The 11242-nt window shown below is 40.7% G+C and overlaps 1 protein-coding gene across 1 annotated transcript; it reads right to left on the reverse strand.

The window, feature by feature from the left end:
* Window positions 1–1266: 1266 nt before the first annotated feature.
* Window positions 1267–10859, reverse strand: LOC138360088 (piggyBac transposable element-derived protein 4-like). The gene is made up of 3 exons (XM_069320028.1): window positions 10785–10859; window positions 5819–6844; window positions 1267–1323 (listed from the first exon to the last, which is right to left on the reverse strand). Exons 1-3 carry the CDS (start codon window positions 10857–10859, stop codon window positions 1267–1269), a joined length of 1158 nt encoding a protein of 385 aa, XP_069176129.1.
* Between the last annotated feature and the right edge of the window lie 383 nt (window positions 10860–11242).

Here is an 11242-nt window from a genome sequence, read left to right on the forward strand (position 1 = left end):
AATAATTCGTTGTCGGTCTACCCCGGGGGACATTGTTGTGAAGATAGCCCCACTCCCCTCCGACGGACAAGATCTCATAGAGGAGCCCGTCCTTTACTTCAGGCCCACTTTTGTGGGGTTGATTTCTGCATTCGGGGCAGGAGCCCCCTTCGAGTCAAACCCAATAGCCCAGGAACAAGTGCAGACTTCCGCCGACACACACTACGTCACTAACGTCACCCTGGATACCGCCAAGAACCGCAGGTACTGGCTCAAGATGTGCCTAACAAAGGTGGGCAATTTAATGGCGGCAACCCCAACCATGACTCGACTAGTGGTACCCTACGGCTTAGGGGCTTCCCGCGACGGTATGGTCAACTGGCACAAGGACATTGGATCCATGCTGCTGTCTCTTCATCAAGAACTCGTCAAACTCAACAAAGAGTTAGTCATCCTCGAACGACCTGCCGCTGTTACCCCATCAGTGGTGCCCCTCCCGTTCGACGACCCAAGTGCTGATAATCTTACTATAACGCTCGACACCGTGGTGGGAGAGGGTGGTACCACACCAAGAACCTCTTCTCGTTCTACACCTCCAGCACCACCAGCCACACCCAGGAAGAAGAAACACTCTCAGGAATACGGCTCCACCTCCACCTCTCCACCACCCCCTACAGCATCAACCTCAGTTAAACGGAGGATTGAGCCACTCCTCGACTTTGAAACGGGAGCGAATCGCCGTATCGACTCCATCCTCGATGGTGAGTCACAGGAAATATTCCTGTTATCCTCCCCCCCGAAAAAACAACGAAAGCTGTAACCACCACTTCAGTAAAGAAGTTGAGGTAGTGCCAGCTACAGTAGCCCCGGCGGAAGCAGCAGTGGAGGTAGCAGCAGCCAGCAGTAGTAGTAGCAAGGGTGGGGAGTGGTTAATCACTATTCTTAAAAAAAAAATGTGTGGGAATCTTCACCTGTTGTAGTTCTTTAAGTAGTTTATTAAAATAAAATATAAGTTATGTTGTTTATATTCTCCCTTCTTACAAAAACCCATCCCCTGTATATTGGCCTTTCAGTACATAACGGGACAATGGGGGAAGAACATTACATATATCTTACCAGTCTCGATCAAGGAGATATTTACAACAACGCGAGTTCAGCATTTACAAACACCATCCCAACACTACATTTAAACCCTTCCATTAAACATGAAGTGGCTTTAGTCAACATACTCCTCCCCAGGCGAATTAATCCCATCATCAAAGATGAGGAGGACTCTGGTATAGATATCTATGCCACTTTTAAACGTGGAACTCTTTCTAAGAGTCCAGAACACTTAATATACACCTTCCACCCAAAAACCAACATATTATCAAGAAACATCAAATTCATTACAGACGTGGTTAGTCGGCAAATAACAACCGACATGCAGCTTAGCTTTAGGGATGATTTCAAAATATACTTCTCAGATAAAGAACCAATCCTCACCTATGACCAATCTGTAGAGAGGGTATTACTAGCTTCAACTCTTAACAGTGGAAGTACTGGCTCATTAAATTCTCTCAGCTTTCAATTTAAACACAAAATAGCTAATGTACTTGGTTTTGACAGCAGTCGCAAATACACAATTTATCGAGCAAAAACAGATGACATTACGTCAGCCTCCAAGACTGTGGCCTTATTGCCCCCAGACATTGACGGAGGTTGTGACTATTTACTCATTTATAGTGACGTCATCGAGCCTGAACGATACGGAGGGCAGGTTGTAAATATCTTAGATGAAAATCAATTATCATGACTCATATTCTAGAGGGGCTCACCCTCTAGTGTACAAAACATTAAACACTAACACGTTGGAGAAAGTAAGTATTAAAATAACAGATCAGTTTGGTCGAATGGTTAGTTTTGAAGATGGGAGGTCGGTTACGGCGGTCTTACATATCCGCCCTAAGGTATAGCAACATATATATAAAGAAGTGTTTAGCCTCGACTTAGGTTATTATAGGAAGAGACCTCAGAATGCCATTACCGTTCCACCCACCCTTCCAGGGGGAGTTCGGGTAGATATTCGCACCTCCCCCTAGGAGACATGGGATGAGAGGGGGAGCGATGAATGACATACGCACATTCCAAGCGCCTTATCTCAGATCTGGTGGAGGTTTCTTTGGGACCTTGGCTGGTATTGCTAGACGGGCCATACCATTTTTCATGAAAGCTGTAACACCTAGCGCCATCGATTTTGGGAAAAATGTCCTTGGTGATTTAAGCAGTGGTAAACGAGATGTAAAGAGTGCTCTGAGAACTCACGGTATTGATGCTCTTAAGAGTGTGGGAAAGAAATTGGTAATGGGAGGTAAAATTAAAAGACTCTAGGCAAAAAAATAAAAATAAAAAATGTAAACGAGGTCTTGGGTATAAAAATGATGTGTTTTCGCTAACGTAAGCAGTCATACTTCAACTGTCGGAGGGGATCATGGGGAAGCCTAGCAGAGCTGGGGTGAAAATACTACTAGAATATTATTAGCTCCAGTATTATTGACCAATTTCCTAGAAGTAGCAGAATACGTAATGTGGAGAGTTCAATTGCCTCTACGCAACAAATAGACGTTCTACCTGTCAACCTCCCCATTAATCAACGTTTGCGGGATAATTACTTAGAATTCCGCATCCCTGGAACCCAGGGTGCCTTCTTAGATCTAGCTAATATTGTTATAGATTTTAAGGTATCTTTAACCAAAGATGACGATACCACAAAATTGGAAGAGGATGACCATGTGGAATTTGTGAATGGGTTGTCAAATACCATGTTTAAAGGTGTTCAGGTGTTTTTAGGAGAGCAGGTAGTTGAAACAAATACTAATTTTAATTATTGGTCGTTTATTAAATTAATTACCTCCATGCCTCCATCAAAAATGTCTTCCTTGGGGAGAATTGGAGGCTTTCGTAGGGACTGGAGAGATGACGATGGTATAATCACTAATGAGTTTACAAATACTTATTTTACTGGAGCAACCGCGAAGGATAAAAAATTTATGGGTGATTTAAAAAGTAAAGGTTTGTCGATGTGTTTCCCCCTCCTATTGAATATATCATCCCTAGACCAATACATATTAGATAATATAGATATGCGACTAAGATTGGAGCTCTCCCCCCATGCTTGGGTCCTAAATACAAGCGTGGACGATGGCTCTAAGTATCGCCTGCATATGGATTATGCTAAGTTATGGGTGACGCGGGTGTTCCCCTACCCAAGTGCTTACCTGGCCTTAAACAGCTCACTGTTAGCATCCCCTGACCCCATAACCTATACTTTCAATAGAACCATTTCTAAAACATATGTTCTAGCAGGGAATCAAACTAGTCTCTTAATTGATCAACCAAGGGCGCAAGTAATTCCACACAAGATATACATGATAATCGTTCCAATGAATTATTTCGCCGGTCTTCACCAAGGTAATGGATTATATTTTGAAAATGCAAAGCTGAAAAGTATTGCTATGTATTTGAACAATAATGCAATTTACCGAATTGGTGGCGATTTCGATAACCATTATTCCCGCCTTTATTATGAAACTTTGAAGACATTAGGCTTAGAGCGTGATTCACTACTGGCCTATGACTCTTTTAATAAGGGAAGATCAATATTTGCCTTTGACTTAACCACCATTCAAACAAAAGGTTCCCTCCCTGTGGAGAAATCTGGCAACTTGCGTATGGAGCTTGAATTTGGTGGCGGTGTTACATATAACAGACTGGTTTTACTGTTTGGGGAAACGACCGGGGTACTATCCATCGACGGGCAGAGAACTGTTCTGTGTGATGTACGAGCGTAAAAAAACATAATGAATTGTTATGATATAAATATTAATTTAAAAAATAATCTAGGGGATCGAGCACTCTACCTAGGTTGTTATAATGCTGATGAGATAGAACATTTAAATATATCTTCAAGAAAACCTATTGTTTTCATAACTAATATTTTACCTTCACACAGCAGAATCACTATGGGACATTGGGTAGGAATTTATGTTGATAAAGTTAATCATCGGATGCTTTTTTTTTATAGTTATGCAATATCGCCAGTTACTTACGGACGTCATTTTCAAGGATTTATTAAAACTAACAAAATAAGAAAGGTGTTTGGAATGCGCTACAGACTCCAGAGTGATTTTACTCTCGCCTGCGGGCTGTATTGCGTCATGTTCGTTCATAGGGTGAGTCACCTGGGGTTGCCTTCAACAGTACACTACTTACATAATGTATTTTCAAGCATTACTTTAAAATTAAATGATAAACGAGCCCTTGCTTATGCGAGACGATATTTTCCTATGAAACATGTCTGTGTTAGGACATTTTGTAGAGGTATAGGAGTTGGTTCCTATAGGTGGTGTAGAGAATATTTTTGTTAGCTAGGCAACCTACCTAACAAGGGGTGTAGCCTCCTATAAAAACCCCTCTCCCCCACCCACCCCCCTCAGAAGACTGTCTTCCTCCTACGAAATGGGAGGTGTCTCTCAAAAAACAACAGCGAGGAAGATTGAAGTCCTTGAAGGACCTGGTTAGTATTACCCTATCTTTCTGCTAATAGATTTATTTTATGTTTATTTCCCTCGATAAAAAAGTTTGTATATCCTCTATTTCACCTCTTATGTTTTTCTCCAGTGCAGTTCTTGGGACCTGTCCACATTTGTAGAGTAGTAATTCTACGTGGGGGGTCTGCCCCAAACAAGATGCTGTTACGTAGTCTAATTGACGACGCCTGCTGTACAGGACACAAGGCCGCTCCTGCAGGGGGAGAGGTATGTACTAGTTGTTCTTAGAGAAAAATATAATATTTTTCTAATAAAATATATAATTATATAAAAAACCTTTAATCACTATAAATTATTTCCCCCCATCTCTTTCCAGAACACTTCCGATGACAGAGAGGAGGAAACTCAGCCAAAAGGTGTCCACCCAACTCACCCCACCCCCCCAAGAGAGGGGGGGATGGGGCTCAAGACCTTCCCCCACTCTTCACTGATGAGGAATCGTCACAATTCTACTCAGACGAGGATGGGGGTGTGGGATAGGGAGGGGGGGTAGAGCTGTAGAAAGTGAAATATGGCAAGAGCACTCTGTAAACTACAATTATTAACTAACATAATTACTTATACATTTTGTAGTTTTTACCTAATAAAGCATTTAATAAATTATTTGATGTTTTTTCTTAACCTTTGGGGGATGGGGAGGATTTATAATTTAATACTCCTTAAATACTCCCATATAAGGGAGGGGCCATTCAGACTTGTTCGAATATATATATCCTTAATTAGTCCTATATAACGACGTAATGTTTAAACGGAGATACCCAGTGTAAGTGAAATATGGCGGGGGCGCACCGTAGACTACAAATTGAGGTGGGTCTATCTGTCACCCCGCCGCTGATTCCTTTGTCTGATAAGTGGGCCTATCTGGCTCCCCGCCTCTGATTCCATTGTCTGATAAGTACCCCCCATTGTTTGTTAAGTGCGCCTATCTGGCACGGATTATACTACTAATGTGATCATCTTCGTCCACTTATGTGATTTCCTGGTGAACCTGTAATATTTGACCATTTGGTCGAAGTGATCAACACCTTTCATGTTGGTGTTGTAGTTGCAAATGGCAGTGGGTTTGTGCACAGTTACAATCTTTACTAATGTTGCTCCGTCACGTTTCCTCACTCTCTTCCTTCGTTGTACTTCTTGTGTGTCAGCATTGTGGCAGTTTGTGATCAATGACACCACTCTCTTGTCTTTCCATAGGATAATAAAAGTGTTGTCCTTGCGCCTGAAAATGGTTTGATCAACAGCGAATTTACCTTTTGCAAGTTGTTGCAGAAGTTTAAGACGCCACGCTGCAATCTGAGTGTTCCACAAGTGTACACACCATGTTCCCGTAGCAATTCTGTGAGATGGGCAGAGTTATAGTAATTGTCCATATAGAGATGATAACCCTTGTGCAATAATGGCCGCATCAAGGCCATCATTGTCTCCACTGTTGTCTTACCAACTCCGGCATACACCTCAAAGTCAATAATGTAGCCAGTCCCTGCCTCAGCAAGCATGTACAACTTTACCCCATACTTATCTGGTTTATTTGGATTGTAAACCTTGAAGGATAAACGACCACGCTTCGACATTGTTCCTTCATCCAAACTGAGTGCTTTATTGGGAACGTAGTATGTGCCAAACTTGGTGGTAAAATAAGTAATGATTGTGCGCAGTTTTACCATTCGGTCCTTATTGTTTGGGGAAATTGCAAGCTTGTTGTAATTATGGAAAAACTGGCTGATATGTTGGTATCGTTTTGCAGTCATGAAAATATTGAAGGTCCTCATATGCCACAACCGGCTTGTTTGCCAGTACATTCTCATCGTCGGGAGGGGTGCAATACCCATCAACATAGACAGACCCAAATACCTGGCCATTTCCTTCAACGATACCTCTTGCCACATCCTCATGGTGTGCCTGGAAGCATTCTGAATACATTGTCTGGCATACCTGTTCGTTTCCACTGTGATATATTCAATGAGGGCCCGTGTCAGGAATAATTGTATGAATTGCACGGGAGTGGTTGGCACTGGGACAGTTAGGCCTGGTGTGGCAGTGAAACTGTCTACAAATGGTGGTGTATTGCCACTAGACCAGGCATCATCAGGATTTGGCTGGTGAAGCCGTCCTGCACGCCTCCTTATGGGTGGCTTGGGGCGGCCCTCATCCGTCGCCTCATCCTCACTCCCCTCGCTACTCTCCTCACTCGATGATTCATCAAACTCATCAGACGTCGCGGTCCCCTCATTATCACTACTGAAATCGCTTTTACGTTCTTCCCCCTCAACATCTGCCTAGACATCAGATAAATTATCTAACAATTCAGGAATTTTACTGGGGGTAAGCTTCACCCTGCTGAACTTTTGGTAGAGCATACTCAACCTATCCTCCTTGGTGGTTTTCGTATCTTTCTTGGGCGCCGAAGTGCTCTGTCCTTTACCACGATCCATGTTTTCAAGTAATACGGTGATTGCAAGACACAGGAACGAATAAACACGCCTAAACAGGGCAGAGAGGTGCACAAGTTCTGGACGCGGGCGGGCGGCATTCCGGTCAGGACAGAGGTAAACAAAGGCCTAGGCCGACCGCATGGCGTGACCCAGAATCCCATGCGGCCTATGGAGGATTGTGGGAAAACAATGGCTCTCATTTAAAAAAAATGAAGATCGGATAGTAATTTTTTTTTTAGCAATCCCTATTAATAATCCCTATTATCCCTATTAATATCCATTTTGTTATGTCCATTCATCCACTTGTAAACCTTTATCATGTCACCCCTAACTCTTCGCCTTTCCAGTTAATGCAACTTAAGCTTTGTTAATCTTTCTTCATATGAAAGATTTCTAATTTGGGGAATTAACTTAGTCATCCTACGCTGGACACGTTCAAGTGAATTTATATCCATTCTATAGTACGGCGACCAAAACTGAACTGCATAATCTAAATAGGGCCTAATCAGAGCAAGATATAGCTGAAGAATCACATCAGGTGTCTTGTTACTAACGCCTCGATTAATAAATCCCAGTGTCCTATTTGCCTTATTACGAACATTCATGCATTCATCCTTTTGTTTTAAGTTCTTACTAATCATAACTCCCAGATCCCTTTCTCAATCCGACTTCGTAATCTCAACACCATCTAGCTCGTATCTTGTAACTCTATCATCATTACTTAGCCTCAGAACTTTACATTTATCAGCATTAAACTGCATCTGCTAATCCTTTGACCATTTCAAAACCTTATTTAGATCAACTTGAAGTGATAGTGAGTCTTCTTCCGTATTAATTTCTCTACCGATTTTTGTATCATCGGCAAATTTGCAAATGTTGTTACTCAAACCTGAATCTAAATCATTTATATATATTGTAAACAACAGAGGTCCCAGAACAGAGCCTTGAGACACTCCACTTACAACATTTTCCCACTCTGACTTAACCCCATTTATACTAATTCTCTGTTTCCTTTGGAATAGCCATGCCCTAATCCAACTTAATATAGCACCCCCAATACCATGAGCTTCTATTATTTTAATCAGTGTTTCATGTGGCACTGTATCAAAAATTGTGTACCTTGACTTTGCTAAAGTCAAGGTACACAACATCACAATCCTTACCACTATCAACTGCCTCAACTATGCTAGAATAAAAAGATAACAAATTTGATAAACATGAACGGCCATTTATAAAACCATTTTGCGACTCCATTATTATTAATTTATGTTTTTCAAGATGAAGACGAATTTTATTTGCAATTATCGATTCGAGTAACTTTCCCACAATGTACGTTAGGCTAATTGGCCGATAGTTTGACGCAAGTGATCTATCTCCTTTCTTATAAACTGGTATCACATAAGCAACTTTCTATAACTCTGGCACTCTGCCTGACTTTATTGATTTATTAAATATGGTAGACAGTGGCTTGGAAAGCTCCTCTTTGCATTCTTTAAGCATCCTGGCAAACACTTCATCTGGCCATGGGGATTTGTTTGGTTTGAGTTTTACTATTTGTTTAATTACATCCTCCCTGGTAACTGCTAAACTAGTCAACCTGTCCTCGTCCCCACCCACATAGACTTGTTCGGCTTAAGGCATATTGTTAAGTTTCTCTTTAGTAAATACAGATATAAAATATTTATTAAAAATACTACTCATCACTTCATCACTATCTGTTATTTGACCTGTCTCAGTTTTTAATGGACCTACCCTTTCCCTAATCTTTGTCCGGTATAACTGGAAAAACCCTTTAGGATTTGTCTTCGCTTGCTCTGCTATGAGAACTTCATAGTGTCTTTTTGCTTTCCTTATCTTTTTTTTTTAGTATTTCTAACCAGTTGTACGAATTCCTGTTCTAAACTGACTTCCCCATTCTTAATCCTTTTGTACCACGCTCTCTTTTTACCTATAAGGTTCTTCAGATCCTTTGTTATCCACTTTGGATCATTAGTATTCGATCTATTCAATTTATATGGTATACTACGTTCATGGGCTTTGCTTAGAATATTTTTAAATAGGTTATATTTTGAATCCACATCGAAATCCCCATTTACGTCACCTATCGCTGGGTTCGCGTCTAGCTCCAATACCGGCCCACACCCCATACCCAAGACTTTCCAATCATGGAACCCCAAAAATTTCTTAGGCTATTGAAATCAGCTTTTCGAAAATCTGGCACTTTAACAGAATTTTCTCCTACAGATCTATTCCATTCAATGCTAAATCTGATTTCTTTGTGATCACTGTTCCCTAGCTCACTCCCTATTTCGATGTCCTTAATTTGTGTTTCCCTGTTAGTTAACACTAAATCTAAAATATTATTTCCCCGCGTTGGTTCCTTAATGTGTTGCGTAAGAAAGCAATCGTCAATTACTTCTAGAAAATCTTCTGCTTCATTATTCCCTGTTTTGTTTGACCAGTTTATTCCATTAAAATTAATGTCACTCATGACATAAATACTGTTAGATCTCGATGCTCTAGATATTTCATCCCATAGATGCTTTGTATCCATTCTGTCTAAATTTGGTGGCCTATATATAACTCCTATTATAATATTATTTGCTTTTTCTTTTAATTCTTTCCAAATGGTTTCTGTATGTGGCTCAGTTTTGATTCCCTCTTTGAGACTTCACTTCAAATTGTCCCTAACATATATGGCCACTCCCCCTCCTCGTCTAATATATCTATCTGTGTGAAATAGTTTAAATCCATTTATTTGATATTTAGCTAATAGCTCTCTATTTTCTACATTCATCCACGTTTCGGTAAGTGCAATAATATCTATGTTTTTCTGTGCAGACAAGAGCATTTAATTCATTTATTTTATTTCTTAGACTTCTAGTGTTAGTGTAATATACCGTAAGTGAATTGTTATTTTGAGGCCCTTCTCTTTCCCTGATCATTTTGCCAATTCTTTTCTCCCACAAACACATACTTTTATTACCTCCTTCCTCCAAATCAATTTCCATACCACAATCTACTAACAGTTTAAACCCAAACAAACACCTCTAACCACTGGTTCCAACGAGTTCGCAACAGCAACAACCCCAGCCCTCGATAGATGCACCCCATCACGAGCATATATTTCATTTCTTTCATAGAAGTGTTCCCAGTTGTCTCTGAAAGATATTGCATTCGATTTGCAATATCTTTCCAGCCGGCAATTGACACCAAGTGCCCTCGACAGCCATTCATTTCCCACTCCCTTTCTTGGAAGAATGCCACATATGATCAGGATTCCTGTCTTGCTTCTAACTAATTCTCTGGCTTTTTTATACCTCTGAATCAGTTCCTCACTCCTAACTCGACCAACATCATTTCCTCCCACGCTAATGCAAGTAACGGGATTGTTCCCATTTCCAGCCATAATATCATTCATGTTGTTTATAATATTTCCAATACCAGCTCCGGGATAGCAAACCCTTAACCTGTTCTTCTTATCTCTAGCACAACGTTCTATCCAGATACCTTATCTGGGAATCTCCCACAACTAAAGTTCTCTTAGGTACTTCCTTTACTCTCTGAGGGGCCTGCGCTTCGTTGCTTTCCCTTTCGTGTGACCCACAGTCTCACCACAGCACTCGTCCTCCAATATGGCAAATGAATTAGAAGTTCTTAGGGCGTCTGTAGGTGGATTTATCAAAGTCTTCTTAAGGCCCCTGTCCTTCACTACTTTCCAAGACGAGGTCTTTTTACTACTGGTCTCCTCCGTTTCTTCTCGATGTTGTTTTAGCTGTCGTACCTCCTCCTGTAGAGAGTCCAACTCTGTCCTCAGGGCTCCAATTAGAGTCATCTGGTCCTTCATTACAACTTCCATATTGCTATGATAATATGACGCAGTAATAGAGCAGTAACTATTCTGGCAGGTGTTGTGCCAATTGCACATTAATACAAAAAAGGAGAAAACAAAGTAAAAAAACTGCTGGATACCTTTACTGTGTGAGAGCTGCGGGTAAAAAAAGAAAATGAAAACTTCAAACATGTAATACAACCAAAAAATATTTTAATTTTACACAAAATGACAAATAACAATTAATGAAAACTTACCTTATTCGCTTGGCTTGAACACAATCAAAAGAGAAATATATATACATGTGAATTTTACATTCATAACATAGGTGAAAGTAAAAAATTATACTAAATTCTATGTGCGTCTACCGTCACCCATAGGCAAGGATAGATGCTGAAGCAATGAACACC

This window comes from Procambarus clarkii, unplaced genomic scaffold (genome assembly GCF_040958095.1).
Source record: "Procambarus clarkii isolate CNS0578487 unplaced genomic scaffold, FALCON_Pclarkii_2.0 HiC_scaffold_95, whole genome shotgun sequence".
Taxonomy (NCBI): Eukaryota; Metazoa; Arthropoda; class Malacostraca; order Decapoda; family Cambaridae; genus Procambarus; species Procambarus clarkii.

Excerpts from the sequence above, each read along its gene's own strand:
- LOC138360088 (XM_069320028.1), bottom strand. The coding sequence starts at position 10,859 with ATGGAAGTTGTAATGAAGGACCAGATGACTCTAATTGGAGCCCTGAGG. Across the intron at positions 6,845-10,784 it reads TGGACTCTCTACAGGAGGAG|GCAGATGTTGAGGGGGAAGA; the intron begins GTACGACAGCTA and ends TCTGATGTCTAG. Across the intron at positions 1,324-5,818 it reads TCTGCAACAACTTGCAAAAG|GTGTATATTAAGTGTTCTGG; the intron begins GTAAATTCGCTG and ends TTTGGGTGGAAG.